Source organism: Trichoderma gamsii (genome assembly GCF_001481775.2).
Source record: "Trichoderma gamsii strain T6085 chromosome Unknown Scaffold_89.2, whole genome shotgun sequence".
Lineage (NCBI taxonomy): Eukaryota > Fungi > Ascomycota > Sordariomycetes > Hypocreales > Hypocreaceae > Trichoderma > Trichoderma gamsii.
In genome coordinates, this window is record NW_020171426.1 from 635 (window position 1) to 16091 (window position 15457).

General features: G+C 47.7%; 3 protein-coding genes across 3 annotated transcripts; all 3 read right to left on the bottom strand.

Moving 5' to 3' along the window:
- Positions 1-741: 741 nt before the first annotated feature.
- Positions 742-1311, bottom strand: TGAM01_v211084 (hypothetical protein; the record flags this gene model as incomplete). Its single annotated transcript, XM_018810965.1, has 1 exon — positions 742-1311. The coding sequence occupies one exon, from the start codon at positions 1309-1311 to the stop codon at positions 742-744; it is 570 nt and encodes a 189-aa protein (XP_018655817.1).
- A 6450-nt stretch (positions 1312-7761) lies between these two features.
- On the bottom strand, positions 7762-11353 carry TGAM01_v211085 (hypothetical protein; the record flags this gene model as incomplete). The annotated part of the gene is made up of 4 exons (XM_018810966.1): positions 7762-7834; positions 7873-8033; positions 8153-8950; positions 9170-11353. 4 exons carry the CDS (start codon positions 11351-11353, stop codon positions 7762-7764), a joined length of 3216 nt encoding a protein of 1071 aa, XP_018655818.1.
- Positions 11354-12832: 1479 nt separating this feature from the next.
- TGAM01_v211086 (hypothetical protein) lies at positions 12833-15193 on the bottom strand (the record flags this gene model as incomplete). Its single annotated transcript, XM_018810967.1, has 1 exon — positions 12833-15193. One exon carries the CDS (start codon positions 15191-15193, stop codon positions 12833-12835), a length of 2361 nt encoding a protein of 786 aa, XP_018655819.1.
- Positions 15194-15457: the final 264 nt, after the last annotated feature.

Consider the following 15457-nt stretch of genomic DNA (forward strand, 5'->3'; position numbering starts at 1 on the left):
CAGGTAAAGGAAATATATTTATATTTAAATTCTAGAAGGCATTGCTTCGCTTAGCTGCATCTGACCTGTGGCTTGCTTGCTTGCTTGCTTTTTATTTTTTACATGGTGCAATACACTTGCTTACTCATCCAACAAACCCACTTTGGACCAGTCATGGCCGGTTGTATTGCAAACTACAATCCAATAAACAACATTAATAAACTGAGCTGATGGCTAAATAAATGAATAAACGGGATGCCCGTTGTTGCTTTTACAGCATATGCAGTTTGGCCATTTTACCAGCCGGGAACCTAATTGCTTTCTACACTGAAATCTAATTGCTTTCTATCCCCTCTTTATTAATAGCGTACTTTTTTTACTATGAAGCTGCAATTGCTTTCTACATGGGCTCTTTTACAGATGGCGGCTAGCTTTATAGATCAAGTTATAATACTAATAAAAAAAAAAATCTTTATACTTTAATTTAATTATATTGTAAATGCTATAATAACAATTCGTTATTTAAGCTATTTGAAATGAGTGTAAAGAATGTAAACTCATATATCCAATTGGTTATATTGGATTATGATGGAAAGCTGCTTTCTTAGCTTTCTTATGAGAGTGCCTTTGATTGGTAGTTCAGTCCATAGTTAATGCGGTTTTGCCTACTCTGTAGAGCCATTGTCGCAATCATAGAGGTTTAGGTCGTGACGCTTAATCTCTTTAATTAATAAAGATCTGCCTTGAAATCTTTATCTTAAATCACGCCTGGCTCCTCTTAAGCTCATCATGAGCATCATTACAGTTGCCGTCTGCAGTATAGCTTGGAAGATCCTCGTCCAGTCCGGTCATGACAATCATGACCGGAGGATCTTCACCTTCAATCACGCCATCAGCACCATAGTTGTAAGGACACTGTAGCATTGTGTTGACAAAAGGTGCCAATTCGCCGGCAGTGAAATGAATATCACCGCAAACGTCGCGGTTCAAGATGCCCACGGCGCAGCTAATATACTCGAATGTAAGAATCTCAAGCGGTGGAATAGTGTATGATTGGCCAGAAATGTTGAGTAATTCTCTGTAGATTTCCGCACAGTCGTCTCCCGATGCTGGGCCATTCGATCCAGGGGGGACACACTGGAAGTTGGTCACTGAGAAGTCTTCCCGTAATACACTGTTGGTATGGGTGCCATTGACATAGGCCGCAGGAGGTGGTGCCGGTTTAATATAAAGTTTCCCCTTGTCACCGAATGTTCCAAGCTGAGTTTCCTGAACTGTAGCTGCAGAAGCTACAGTAAGTATCGCAAAGATTGCAGGGAGAAGTTTTGACATTGTAGCTTTAAAAAACAAAAAAAAAAAAAGTTATAACTATTACAGTTTTCACTTAATAGTTATATAAAAAATGTCAGGCAGATTAATGAATTGGTAAATCTGATGGATAAAAGACAAAATAAGGCCTTAAAGACAGATTTATATTGCTTTTTATATTTTACTTTCTTACACTGAGCAAGCTTAACTAATATCCTTTTTGGAAGTCCATGTGCAAATTCCTTTGATTATCCACAATAAGCTTACAACTGGGCCCCGTTCGCACTGCCGAATTGCCGATATGTGACGAACCGTATTCTTATAGTGTCAATCAAGCGATTACATTATAGCTAGAGGTACAGTATTAAATTCTCCCTACATATACCCTAGATAGGATTAGATCCTTAAGAAATTTAAAGGGTTGATAAAGGAGAGAAATTCAAGCAATTTCTCTATAGCCGGAGGTATTAAAGACAATTGTAATTATGAAGAGAATACGATATAATAACATAGGACGTAAAATGCCATTTCAGTACGGTTTTTAGACATATCAACTGTATATTTCAGCTTCACTGGGACCGCACGGATCATGCCTTCTAGTCTCTCAACAATAACTTCGCAGAATGCTAACGAACCCAGAATAGCAATCAACTTATAGCGATGTGAGCAGCGCCACCTAATCGACAAAGTAGTGTAGCTAGTTGTGGGATGGCCTATTTGCTGCAGAGATTCAATAGGAATTAACTATGGCACCGCATCGGCGAACCTTTTGTTCTAGAGCATCCGAGACACTCCAGGCATTATACCTACACCAGATAGCACAGAGGGTGGAGTAAGTTTTATTATGCGTACGAATCCCACGCGAACAGATAGAAGGAAAGCTCCACTAAAGATATTGGCAGACGTTTGGGGAAAGTGTATCACTATAACATATCTGGAGCAGTCTCTGTGATACAGTAGACCCTTGTTTAGTTATAATAGCCAATGTTTTCGGATGTATTATATAAAGGCTGATAAAAATCGCAGCGTTTTCGGAAAATCCATTCGGCTATAAAGCAGCACTATAAAGAGGTTAGGCTTAATAAAGTAAATGCTAGCCGCAGCCTGCGGAAAGACGTGTAGATTTATTATGTGTTATTGCTAATCCCTAAGATTGGGTAGTATGATAAAGGAGAAATGCGTCGTTGGAACTTTTGCTGCTACCCCTTGCCGCAAAACACCGAAACTTCGGAGTATTCGGGCTTGCCCAATAATACTAAAAGTGGCCAATCAGCTGGATTTATATCCTGTGGCTATTATTCATAATCCTAAGGGAGGGTCAGAGCTTTCGAAACCACCCACCAGAACAGCCATGATAACCCACATCAAGCGATGGGCTAGAAGCGAGAGGAAACTGCTCCGGGAGCTAGACTGGGACAGGAACCGCCCGCAATACTACAGACGTTGGCGTCTCGACGCCCCCCCCAAACCACCGGAACTACAGCTGCCAAGGGCGATCCTTCACAGGCTGTACGCGGAAAGAACGGGACATGGGGACTTCGTAGAATACCACGAGCGCTTCGGACACGACACCAGGCCCACCTGCAAGTGCGGTGAGCCAAGGACACGAGGCCATTTCGTGGAATGCAGAAAGGTCCGACCCTTCCTACCGGAAGTCTCCGAAAAGGACCTCCGGATGGGCATCACACCCCTCACCTACTTGCTAGGCCCTGATGGATACAAACACTTTCAGACACTAGTGGAGGACACGAGCCCCTACGGCCCTGCCCCCCAGGACACAGATTGACACAGAAACTTTCTTTTGTTCTCTTGACATGTAGCGAATGCGGACTCTGAACCTGTGGCTCCTACCATCCTATTGCCCAGCAGGGATTTATGTAACTAGCTTACTTAGTGGATGTTAATAATAAAACAAACAAACAAACATATTATTCATAATCCTTGTAAGTGGCCGCTGTCGGTATCTATGCACTGTTAATTACTTCGGCCCGATGATAGTACCAGTATAACTAGGTGCAAAATTATATCTAAATTAACTGCTAACTCTATGCTTATGTTATAAACCCCTAATAGAAATAATGGAACTTGAAGATGAATTTAGTCTTTATATAGTTATCTATTTACAATACACTCCGCTAATACTTTTACATATATAAGTTCACTTCACTACACTCATTAAATAGCTTACATATCCAGTTATTAACATAGCAATAAGCTTGCCCTTAAAACCACTTTACTAACTACTTAATATAATTACTAGGGCCTTTTGCAGAAGTAATATACGGTCAAGATTCTTCTATGCCGCTCTTTCAGATCAGCGGAATATAACGAGTCAGTAACCAGGGCGCTAACCCATGCATCGAGATGCCAAATAACTAATACGGTCTGTGCGGCTATTGTGCGCATAAACAGGCAGAATGAGCGTGTCATTGCTAGTCAGGTGAGCTATCCTATACACCTAAGGAACGTGGCAGACACTCCTTGGACAACAGTACGTGAACCGCTCCTGCAGCATGTTTGAGGAATTACCGTATTCAGCAAAAGAGTCCGTCTCCGCTGCGGAAGACCGAGGTGGGGCCCGTGTGGCGGCTCTCGTTGCAGACCCTGGTGGTTGTCGCACGAATCACCTGCCTGTGCTCCACTACGCCCCAGAGACGCAGTCATGAAATATCCATAGCCTACTTCAATACGGCGATGGTAGCGGGCATAGAGAACTGGGGCTAAGTTAGGAGTCATGCTCTTCGGTGGTTTGTTTGTTTATTTAGTTTTTTTTTTTTATTAATGAAGTATACACATCATATGATTGAGCGGTAGGTCGGCATGGCGCGGGTCGAAGAGGTACCGCGCATTATGTTACCCACTGCGTTAGAGGATGAGTTTGATCTCAACGCCGTAGTATAGCCTGGCCGGGTAGGTGGTCAGCCCATAGATCCGTAACGGGTTTTTTCTAATGCTTGGTCGTTCATTTCTGACAATTGTGGCGATGGGCATGGCGCAATCTTGCTTGCAAGATGAAGAAATTCATGCCATCGAAATGATGCCCACCCATAGGCACATAGAAGAGATGGCTGCAGACGGGATGGGTAGGCGTCGTCGAGCCCGTACGTAATACCACGTTGCAGTGGGCGGTGCCCGCTTTGCCAGGCAAAAATAGCATTTAGATCTGCTTCAGAGCCACGATCATCATATTAGTTAAAAGGTAATTATAATTTATCGGTATACTTGGATATTAATTGCGCGTCCCCATGCTGTTATAGTTGCTTTTTTTAGTACCAAGTTAGGCGGTTCGGCTCCTAAGGCTGTCCATTGGTGTAAAACAGTCGATGGCTTTGGGGTCTCTCATTTAAATCGTCTGCTAAACACCGAAGCTGCTCGCGTCGTAGCAGGGCTGCAAATCTCCGCATCTAAACAAGGTACAAGTAAGTGACCCGGCCTAGCCGCACTGGTAAGAATCGGACTATGTAAAATTCCCGGTTTGTGCTTCTTTTGGCCTTGTGCGTCTGCATGATATATCCCATAGACCCATTCTAAATATAAATGCCGCACTTAGTAAAGTCGCCGTTCTCGCAATCTACCGTGAGGAGATCTTCTGCTCGCGGTACTTGTCCGCAGGCGGTATAAAATGCACCTAGCAACATCTCCTAAAGATTCATGGCCCTTTCCCAATAAGAGGATATAGCCGCCCAGTTCCATTAGCCGCGATTAGATAACACACAAGTCTTGCATGCTTCCGCTACTAGATCAAGGTATAATTAATCTATTACATTATCAGGATGCCGGGTAAATAAGTAACCGGGCCATCCGTTTGTCAAATCGTCTTTAGCCTTAACTAAATCAGTATTCGGGCTTAAACCAAGCATCAAGCTCAAGCAAAGCTCTTTCAGCTTCAGTGATAAAGTAGTCAGCAAGCCATCTAAAGCAATTCATAGAAAGATAGAAACTATCTCCATAAGAAACAGTAGTGCCATCATCGCTCCAGCGCAGAAGAAACAAGGGCGGATCAGTACGCGCAATGACACGGCCAAAGTTTCGCAGGCTTCATTAAAAGGGGAATGAGATCCTGTAATGACATATTCTTCTCGTATGAGCTCAAGCCGTTCATGCTATCCAAATCGCGGACGCTAAGGTATTCCAATGCTAAGGTACAAATATAGCGGTAATGCATATTCTAGAAATAGCAACCATTAAATAAAAAATAAGCCCTAATAAAGACATCGTACACTGTTTCGCTGGGTTATAGCCCTCACCACGAGCTATAAATCCCAGAATACCGCTGAAACAAAGCAACAACGTCGAGCTTGGCTGGCCATCTGCGAATCTCTCCGTCATCAGCGTCAGGCTCAGCTGAAGCAGTAGCTTGATAATTTGATCCGGCATCGCGCTGCTGTCTTGGCCCTCGAAATCTGGCTGCATGGTCTTGATAGCACTTTTTTTGTGGGCTATTGTTGCTGGTATGGCCAAATTCTTCAAAGCTTTCAGATTTTTCTTCGTCACCATTGCTGTTTTCCATAAGAGAGGCTATTAATATTTGCATCACTCGTTCCATAATTATGCTCGTCAGCACTATCCTCCGTATCTTCCATGTCACTAGAAGACATATCATCTTCAATGCAGTCATCATCTTCATTGATTTCCGGCATGGCATGGCGCCTCCGAGTATCTTGATTTCCGCTGTCAGGCCACAAGCCTTTACTAGTCTCGATATGCTCCCCTGCTTCGTGCTCAAGAAGGTTCCGTATTTGATTCTGCGCTTTCAGCCCAAGGGGGACGTTGGTCAACTCTTCTTCCAAGTCCTCCAAAGCACGATACCTTCGAATTATAAAGGCTATTAAGCATTTCCAAAGTCGGCGGTATCGCTTCTTGCTACCAACCTTGGAGAGAAGGGAAAATGGCTTCCGGCTACAAGGTTGATGGCCTGTGCTTTGAAGCCAGCATAGTATGTGGCGACTGGTGTTCCGGACGGTTTCCTCGCATCTGTCAAGGAGGCAATCCAATGCACCAAGAAGACATGATATCTTCTGCTCGTCAACGTCTGAATTAACGATAGCTGGCCTGTTTTTGCATGATCTTTGACCTATAAAATAATCCTTTGTAAGATGGTGGCGATCAGGTAATTCGGATAAGGGCTTGCAAGATGTCTCGCCGCGTGCACTTGTATATTTGGTCCCACTGGGTGCAATCCATCCAGGGATTTGATAAGGCAAAGGCATTGTTTTTTTGCGACTGGTCGTATATGGCCGGTCGGGTATTCTCCTCAAGGCGTTGTTTCTCTCTAGTTAAAACGGCATTAAGGTGTGTTTCCGCCTCGGCGCATTCCGAACTTTTTCCATCATCCGTTAATTGTTTCCGTTTCCCTTTTGGCATGTCTGGGTGGCTACCGCACTTCGTTTGTGAAGGGTGGGTATGGCCGCGACCGAATTCAAACCAGCCACTAGCCGCCCTCGATCGGAAGAATCGTTGGCACAGCACACCTTCTGTCCAAAGCACCTCATCTTGGCTCAATGGCTGCACGGCTGGCTGCCGCCCTTTCTTCCGTGGGTTTATCCAGCCGTGCTTCTCGCGGCAGTGAGCCTGTATCTTTTGTATTTGGCAGGCAATATGAGGGCAAGTTCGGCAATCAGCCTGCGTGCGAATGATTTTATTAATTCCTTGGACTGCACTGACGATTTTGCGTCGCTCGGCAGGCGGAATTTCGAAGTGTCGCTTCTGCAGATGTGTGGCGGTCTCATCAGCAACACAGGCAAAGCGACATCGTTGACAGATAACAAGCCGATAGGCAGGTAAATAAACAAAAGGGTCCATTCTATATAATAGAAAAACAAATGCATTAACTATTATTATATATGTATCTGGCTTTTATCATTAGATATAGTGAGAGTTGCTTTGGTACGGAGGTATATATACACAAAGATAAGAAAACAGTCAGCACATGTAGCACATAGGGGTTATGCTTTATCGATATAAAACCAACTCTACCCCAGTCTTCCAAATCAACTCTACCCCTGCCATAGTGGGTCATACAAGGGTTAATTAAATATCAACTCTACTAGAGTTGATCAGAGCCTTACCATCGTAGGCAATTTTATTCCATGGAATAAAGAAGCCGGTGATCTAAGCTCTGGGGAAATGGTCTGTTGTATAAGTTCATTTTACTTGGGCACAACCCTAACCGAACTTATTATGGGGCTTGGGTTTATTATATTACTATATTAGGCAATTGGCGACTATAACCCTTGTATAATTGCCGGTTACCCCTTGTCCTGCTAGCGCCAAAAAATCTGCCGTGTAGAATTAATTGCCGTCTACTAACCGCCGAAAACAATAAATACTAGGCTTAGATACACGCAGCTTATTGCTCTACTTCACTTACTCGACCGACCTCGAACCAACTGCTACCAGTCCGTGATGAGAAGAGCCTCTGGCATCGCACGCCCGTTTTCCAAGGTATTTCACGCGGCTCTTTGGCTTTTAGTGCTACATGCCCGCCTTTCTTCCAATCGTTGACCCAGCCATGTGCCTCGCGGCAGTGGTCTTGTATCCTGTGGACCTGCCGGTATACAGCGTCACATTGCTTGCATCCCATACCATCCTCCATCGGCGCCTGAATAAACGGGATCGGCTTTGTCGTAGGCGGTGGGTACTGGAATCTCTGCATTTCCGTCTGGTCCTGGATCACGTCCGCCACCTGCTGCATGCTGGACCAGATGGCTTGCCTTTGAGACAGATCTAACGTCAGACGATGCTTCCTGTGTCGTAGGTGTGTCACCACCTCAGCCATCACAACGGCGAACTTGCACTCGCAGCAGACAAACAGCCTAAGCTCTGGAAGATGGACAAACGGCCCATATCTATCCACTGAGCTTACGGCATCCTCGAGTGCTAGGCAGTCCGCTTCTGGTGGGCCCCCATCGCCGTCTCCCGCCTGTGTCTCTGCGTGCTCGGCAGCGCTGGTGGTGATTGCCGCATCACCCTGCGAACCGCAGACGGAGCCGGTGTCGTGACCATTGTTCCGTTGGAGCGTTGGCGAGGCCGTTAGCGGTGGCCTGTCGCACAATCGCTTTGCAGGCCGTGGCGACGCCGATGTTGAGGGCAAGGGTCCGCTATCGAGGGGCCTTTTCGAAGCGGCATGGTCCTCGGCGCTGGATGAAGCGTATTTCTCATAAGCTGTGTTTTGTTGCTCGCCCAGGCGGAGAAAGGTGTGCCATTGCTCGGATGCATGCATATATAGCTGAAGTAGCGCAGGCTGCAGCTGGTGCGGATAGGCGCCATCAAGCCCATATGTGATGAATCGTTGCCTGGGCCTGTGGCCGCTCTGCCATGCAAAAACAGCATCGGGCTTGCTTCCCACTGCCATCTCGTCATATCGGTTAAACTGCCGGGAAGCAGCTTGGAGGTGTCTCTCGGTGATAGCTATAGAAACCTGCCGGTAGAGCTGGGCCCCAAGCCCCGCGGGAACCCCTTGGGAGCCTTTGGAAAAGTGCAGCAGTGTGTTGGATAAAACCGCTGGCTTCCAGCTGCTAGAGCTTGACGCCGGTGCGAACAGCAGGCCTTTATCGACCTTCTTCTGGAAGCACGTGCGCAGCAGCATGTAAGTAAGCGGCCTGATAAAGACAAGGTAGTTGAAGACGATTAAAGCGACGGGCTCCGGTAGAAACCGCGCGACCTGGAACTCGTTATTCGTCCGCAAGCGCGCTTTGTGATGGCGAGTAATAAGGCACATACGCCCAGAATAAAAGCAGACTCCCCGAATCCTTGAGGAAGTGTTTACATGCCCTATGGTCAGCAGCTCTGTTACCCTACTGCCTTGGCCGCTGCTAAGGTGAACCAGCAGCATGATAGTTTTAAGCAGCTCATCATGTAATTCAAGGTACTAGGTAATTACTTTTAAATCCCAGCTCCCTTCCCCCCGTCCCTGTGCCTGTATCAGGCCGTCAATGGGGGCCAGGCAAGCCCGGTTGAAAAGCTCCAGGTAAAGGCCAGAGAGCTCGTTCCGGGAGTCGTTGGCAAATGAATAGCCAGCAATCGAGTTTGAGAGCCTGTCGTGGATGTTCTTGAAGTTTGGGGCAGGCGGCTTCCACTTGTACATTAGGCGGCAGGATATCCTGATCGCGGCCTGGAGAACTCCCCATACGAGGCCGCGAAAGGCGGTCATGGTTAACCTTTGGTCTCCATCCCAGCAGATCTCCTCTCCATCTTCACTCCACTCAAACATAAAGGCCGGCACTTCCGACTGGCGAAGGGCCTGACCAAACGCCAGGAGACTGAGAAACTCGCCCAGCGGCGATAAACACCCATCGCACATCTTCTCTTGGCGGAGGCTCTGCAAAATAGCGAGCTGCCCTTTATGGGGTCTAGCAGGGATTCCAACATAGCTATGTGCCATGCGTGGTAGTACAGCCTCGAACAAGATGAGTCGGGTGCAATAAATAAGCCCAGAAAGGTGCGTTGTATACTGGGCAGGGCGAAGGAAGTTTGCCCCAGCTGGGGGGGAGAGGCCGCATACAGCACTAAAGTAAACCAGCATAGTGGAGCTGGACTGGCCATCTGTAAAGTCCTCTGTTGCCAAGAGATAGAGAAAGCGTAATATGGCATCAGCTGCAGGGTCGTCAGCTCCCCTATCGCCCATTTTTTCATTGCCGCAGGTGCTTTTTATTATATCCTCGTCCTCATAGTCATCGTTATCGTCATCATTATCATCCTCGCACTCTTCCTCTTCCTCTTCCTCTGTTCCATACTCATCATCGCTACTATACCAGCTAAGGGTAGAGCCAGTCTCGCTAGCCCCTTCTTCGTCAACATCACCTCTCTCCTTGGGTGGATTACCCCTGAACGCTGAAGCCTCCCTGTAGTTATCCAATCCTGCCTGGGCGCCGACGTTGGAGCCGCTGCTCTTCAGATCACTACTCGCCTTCGGCAGTGGCTTCTCCCATATCGGGTCCCGCCATAGAGATCCCAGAATGCGCTTCTGTTCGCCGGATAGGCTACGACGCGTGAGTGTGTGGCTAATCTTCTGGGGCAATCGCCAGAGTCGGAGCCAGAAGCACAGGCATCTCTTCATCAGCTGCCTGTACTTACGCTCAGACTCGGGTCTTGCAACTAGCTCGAAAGGCGCCTTGAATGGGCGGTCGGCAAATCTACCTCTAAGCCAGCGGCGTATGGGGACATCCGTGTGCCTCACCGTGTCACAGCAGCGGTCGAACAGCCGGTCAACAGCAGCCACCATAAGGCTGAATCTGTCCTCGTCTTCCCTGCAGCTGACAAGCGCTCTCCCATCATGCTCCACCAGCTGGAGAGGACCAAGGCGTGAGCTGGGAAGGGCTGAGAGCGCAACCAAGAGATCGCGGCGTGCCTCTCGAATGAGGCCGGCCCAGCCTGTGCGTCGCATCCACGTTGACATGAGGGCCGCTGTTGCGGCGGATGCGTCGCTGTTGTCATCGGCGGCGGCGGCGGCGGCGGCGGCGGTATGCTTAGCGTCCGTAGATAGGTACTGCAGCTCTCGGGCGTAGAGTTCCTCCACGCGTTGCCGAACAAGGACAGAGACCTCCTCGGCCGGGGCTATGGTGCCGCTTGGTACAGTCAACTGCCCCGACTGCGGGCTTGCCTTCACCTGCCATGAGTGCAAGATGTCACCGGCAAGCCAACTCTGAAACTGGAGCTGCTCGAGGACGTGATCTTGCAGCCAGCTGCCGCCTCTAGCTGATGAATGCTGCTTGATCTTATCCTTGTGCTCTAGCCTTAGGTGTTGCGAAAGAACCTTGCGGCTCACTGATCGGAAGCGGCAATGCTTGCAGGCGGCGCCGTTTTGCAATGCAAGATGGGGGTGTATCTCCGATCCATCAGGCCTCGGTGGCAGTTTACCTGGGTCTGGTAAGTTTAGCGACTGGACAAGCCGGTTGAGTCCCCGGCGGGCTTTGCGGGCTATTTCGTGAGCCTCCCCGAGATGTCGTGAGACTCTGTCAGTATTTGTCTTGAGGGCAAACCCGCAAGAGATACATATAATAGCAGGTTCCGGCTGGTTGTAATACAGGCCAAAAGAGCGAAGTTTTTCTTCTATACCTTCAGCCATATGGTTTATGAAGGTGGGAGGGTGGTGCACCCACCAGCTCTTTCAGTCTATCGTGGATGGATTGGATTAGAGAGAAAGCGAGCGGTGTCAACCAATCAGTTATAAAGAAAGGGGAATAAAGGCAGCAGCTGTATTCAAATCTGTAATTATATATGTACTTTATTTTTTACTTTACGCAACTTAGGGTTAAGGTGAAAGGGGGGGAGAAATGCTTGGGTTAAGGGGAAATGAGGCCCGTTTACTGGGCTGGGGAAGAGGCAGGGGAGGTTGATATGGAAGAAATACATGCTTCTTACTGGGCCGCGCTATGGGGCTCGGTTGGGAAACGGGCGCCGTTTACAGTTGGACCCGGAACTGGAAAAAAACCGAAATAATAAACGGGCCTCGTTTCCCGAGGCCTGACAGGGGGTTGAGATGGTAGTGTGTGATTGGCGTAGAGATGGAAACGGGCGCCGTTTCCATCAGCATTTCTAGAGTAGTGTATCAAGGCAGTGTATCAAGGCAGTGTATCAAGGCAGAGTGTATCAAGGCAGTGTATCAAGGCAGTGTATCAAGGCAGAGTGTATCAAGGCAGTGTATCAAGGCAGTGTATCAAGGCAGTGTATCAAGGTAGTGCATTACATGTAATGCATCAATGCAATAAACAACAACGGTGCATTAAAACGATAGGAAAAAATAATATATTAAAGAGGCAGGAAGAAATCTTGTGGAAAAAATTGTGGAGAAAGTTGTGGGAAGAGTTGCGGAAAAAGGTTGTAAGAAAAAGCAGTGGGAAGAGGTAAAAAAAAACAAGCCTCTAAAAATCCGGGCGCACCTGGGCGCTGGCCTTCTTATACCTATCTGACCCCTGCTTGCCTTACCCCATTTAACCCCAACTGCCAGTGCCGGGTAGGCTGCCTCCACATTCTGTCTCCACCCCCCTTCTTATTTTCAGCAAAAGAAGGAAGAAAAAAGCTAACCCTAGAGCCTATGTGTATATTACCAAACTAGCTAAACTAAGCACATTATGCATTAATTAGAAAAATGAAAAACTAAAAGGATTATTTTTACCTGCCTTATAGTAGGTTAGAAAATCTACCTTTTTATCTAGAAATATCTTGCTTTTTCTATAGTGGTAGGTAGCAAAGCCTAACTTTCGGATAGAATAACATTTTGCTTACAATATATGTTTGACAATCCGAAGTTAATTCCTGCCTAGGAGAAGGAGCGAGCCTATGGGTTACTGTAATCAATCGCAGCACAATGTATTTCACGATAAACGATCACGATTTAGAACCAAAGAGTGATAGTCACAGCGGATTGACGGAACTTCCTCCAAGTTTTGTCCAGGGCTATAGGGTGAATCAGACACACCTCCTTCAGCCAATCAATACCTGAACAGACTCCCTTTCTTGACGATTGATGCGTGGAAACTAAGGTAAAAAACATTCCGAAGAACAAGTTTTTTTTTTTCTCTTTCGTTATTTTTCTGTTTTTGAATCATCGTTTAAAGGGGTCCCATTTCCGGGTCACTTTAGCAGTAACCATGATGTTTTGGCCTCTCTCCCGAATATCAATCTTCGACCGCCCCGAGGCATCTTTTACGGGTTCAACTCCAGACAACGGTGGCCCAGCATCAATATACCCCAAAAGCCAAGGATTCATAGACAAATTACCGATAATGCCATATGAGAAACCATTATCCCACAGGACACCCACGTTACCAGTATCCAAGTCCACCCAGGTCCCTGAGCGGTTAATGTCGTACTGATTCGCGTAGATAAAGGTTACATCTTGTATTTGCGTTTCCTTCGGCACTTCCCATACTGTGTTGAAGTAAATCGACTCTCCTCGTTGTTGAAGATCGAGGCTCTTCCAGTCGCTGAAGACGCGAGCGAGTTTCTTCACCTGCCTTGGTATGAGCCTTGCTGCCTCACCTAGTGTTGCAGATTGTCCTTTTGGGTAGAGTGGATGTGATACCAGGGCTGTGGTGGCGCTGTCGATGGGGATGTCACTTCCTGCAGAGTTGGACCTGTAGACAGTCACATCGACTACGACTCCCCATTCCTCCAGCACATCGTCCACCCAAACGCCCTTCTCGAGCTCCTCCATTTCCCCTCCACTACTGCCCGAAAGCCGTACATGCTTTCCACGGCCATCTCGATCGCCGTGGAACCATGTACCAATATGCGCCTCGTTCCCGACGTACTTCTTTATGCCGTAACCATGAGGCTTACCATCTTCGTCCAGGTCTCCAATGTACGTTGCCAAATCCTCCTTCATGTACTTGGAGCCCCAAGACGACGGGCCTTGGTCCGCCGTCCAGTCAGAGTCGCCTAGTACTGAGGATATGCCATAGGATACTATGCATGGCTTTTTCGTCATCTGTGTTCGATTGCAGGCCTCCAAGATGGTGTTGCTCGGGCCATCGAGCTGCTGGAATTCCTTGAACAAAAGCTTATCGGCATAAATGGAGCAGCATACAATACCAGTATCAGGGTTTGTGTTGATGTTTTCGAGTAATTTGACCGTATTGACCAGGTCCTTTCCGAAATTCTCAAGGCCTAATACGTTCACCTCTTCGGGGATGACTACGACCACAATTTGGCGCGCGGTACTGGCTGCCATTAAGATGGACATATCATACGCCGACTGGAGAGGAAGCTGATACGTGGCACAATAGTTGCTTATCCGTTCCGAATGATTGATGAGAATCGTATTGTTCTCATGTTGGTTTTTAGCATCCTCATATTTCGCAGTCCAGGTCGGGAGGAAGGCTGCAGTTGAGGATGCTCCATCTCCGCCATTTTCAGTTTCCGGGCTGCTACCATCCCTCGAGGTACGCAGGAAGCGGCCCAGATCGCCACGATACTCATCCACGAGTAAAACTAGGTCGGCCGCTGCCTTTTGACATGACGCAATCATGCTGGGGAAGTGCTCTGGATATAACCGCAATGCACTCCGGAGCAGGAAGTTTGCGTCCTGACTGACAGTCTGTAGATCGTCGAAAAGCTGACGGCTTTTTTCGAGAACAGCCTCGTGGAGCTCCCGGTAAAATGCCTCCACCGAGAATTTGGAAAACTGTGATAACGGCGACATTGTCAGGAGAACGGGGACGGGCACTGTTAGGAGAGAGTTTGCTTTGCGTAACTTGCTCGAGAGCTCCAGCATCGTGGTTGGTATTTTGGCCCCCATCGTATCTGGGTCCAAGTAGTCGGCTACAAGATGGATCTCAAGCTCATGCTTGTGCAGCTTCTTCCTGTCTTCGAGGATAAGTTCTGTTTCACCCGTCGCTCCTCCAAATGGCCCAATGCTCTGCAGCACCTCGAGCTTCAGGCTCCCTCCCACGGTTGTGCTATCATATCTACTCTTCTCTGTCTCATTCAGAGTCGCTAACATGTTGGCGCCGTATGAAATGGCGGTTACGACATGTGTAGCGCCAGCTTTCTTCATCGCAGGCTTCATGACAACTGAGTGCTGGAGTGTCTCATCTGAAGTATCTAGACGTCGGGTATACCACCCTCTTTTCTCCACTCCAGCGATAGCTGTGGAGCTCTCTGAGCTCTCGGATCTATCGACAAAATGGGCGGATCCGTCAGCTTTGATTTCGCCGCCGAGAACTGTGAGTGACATGGAGGCCTTGAGATCAAGTAGCTCTGATCGTTGTTTGGAATTTGTGACGTTTTCGTATTTGTGGATTGTTAAACCCGTTTCATCCTGCACTGTACTGTCGGCAATATTGTTGGCTGGGAAAAGCGGATAGTTGAGAAGCTGGGATGAGCGCGCATCGTAGAGTTGGCCGAGGAAGCTTGGCCGCCCCATTGCTTGGACCAAAAGCTGTTTTTCTGCAACAGTAGCCATTGCCAAATTTTGGATTCACGAAATTGAAAGTAAAACAAGGTAATAATGGTGTTTCCAGGTAAGGCGGTAGGCGAGCGCTTAACACTGAACACTCATACAACCTCCGAGTATGGTACTTGGCGGCGATCCCGTATGAAACTTGCATCGCAACCGCAAATGATAGCATACAGCCACGGACGAATCTTATATGCCTTATACGAAACTCCGATACCAGTTTTCTAGGTTCGGATCACCGTTCCAGCCGTTTCACGTTTGTCAACCTTT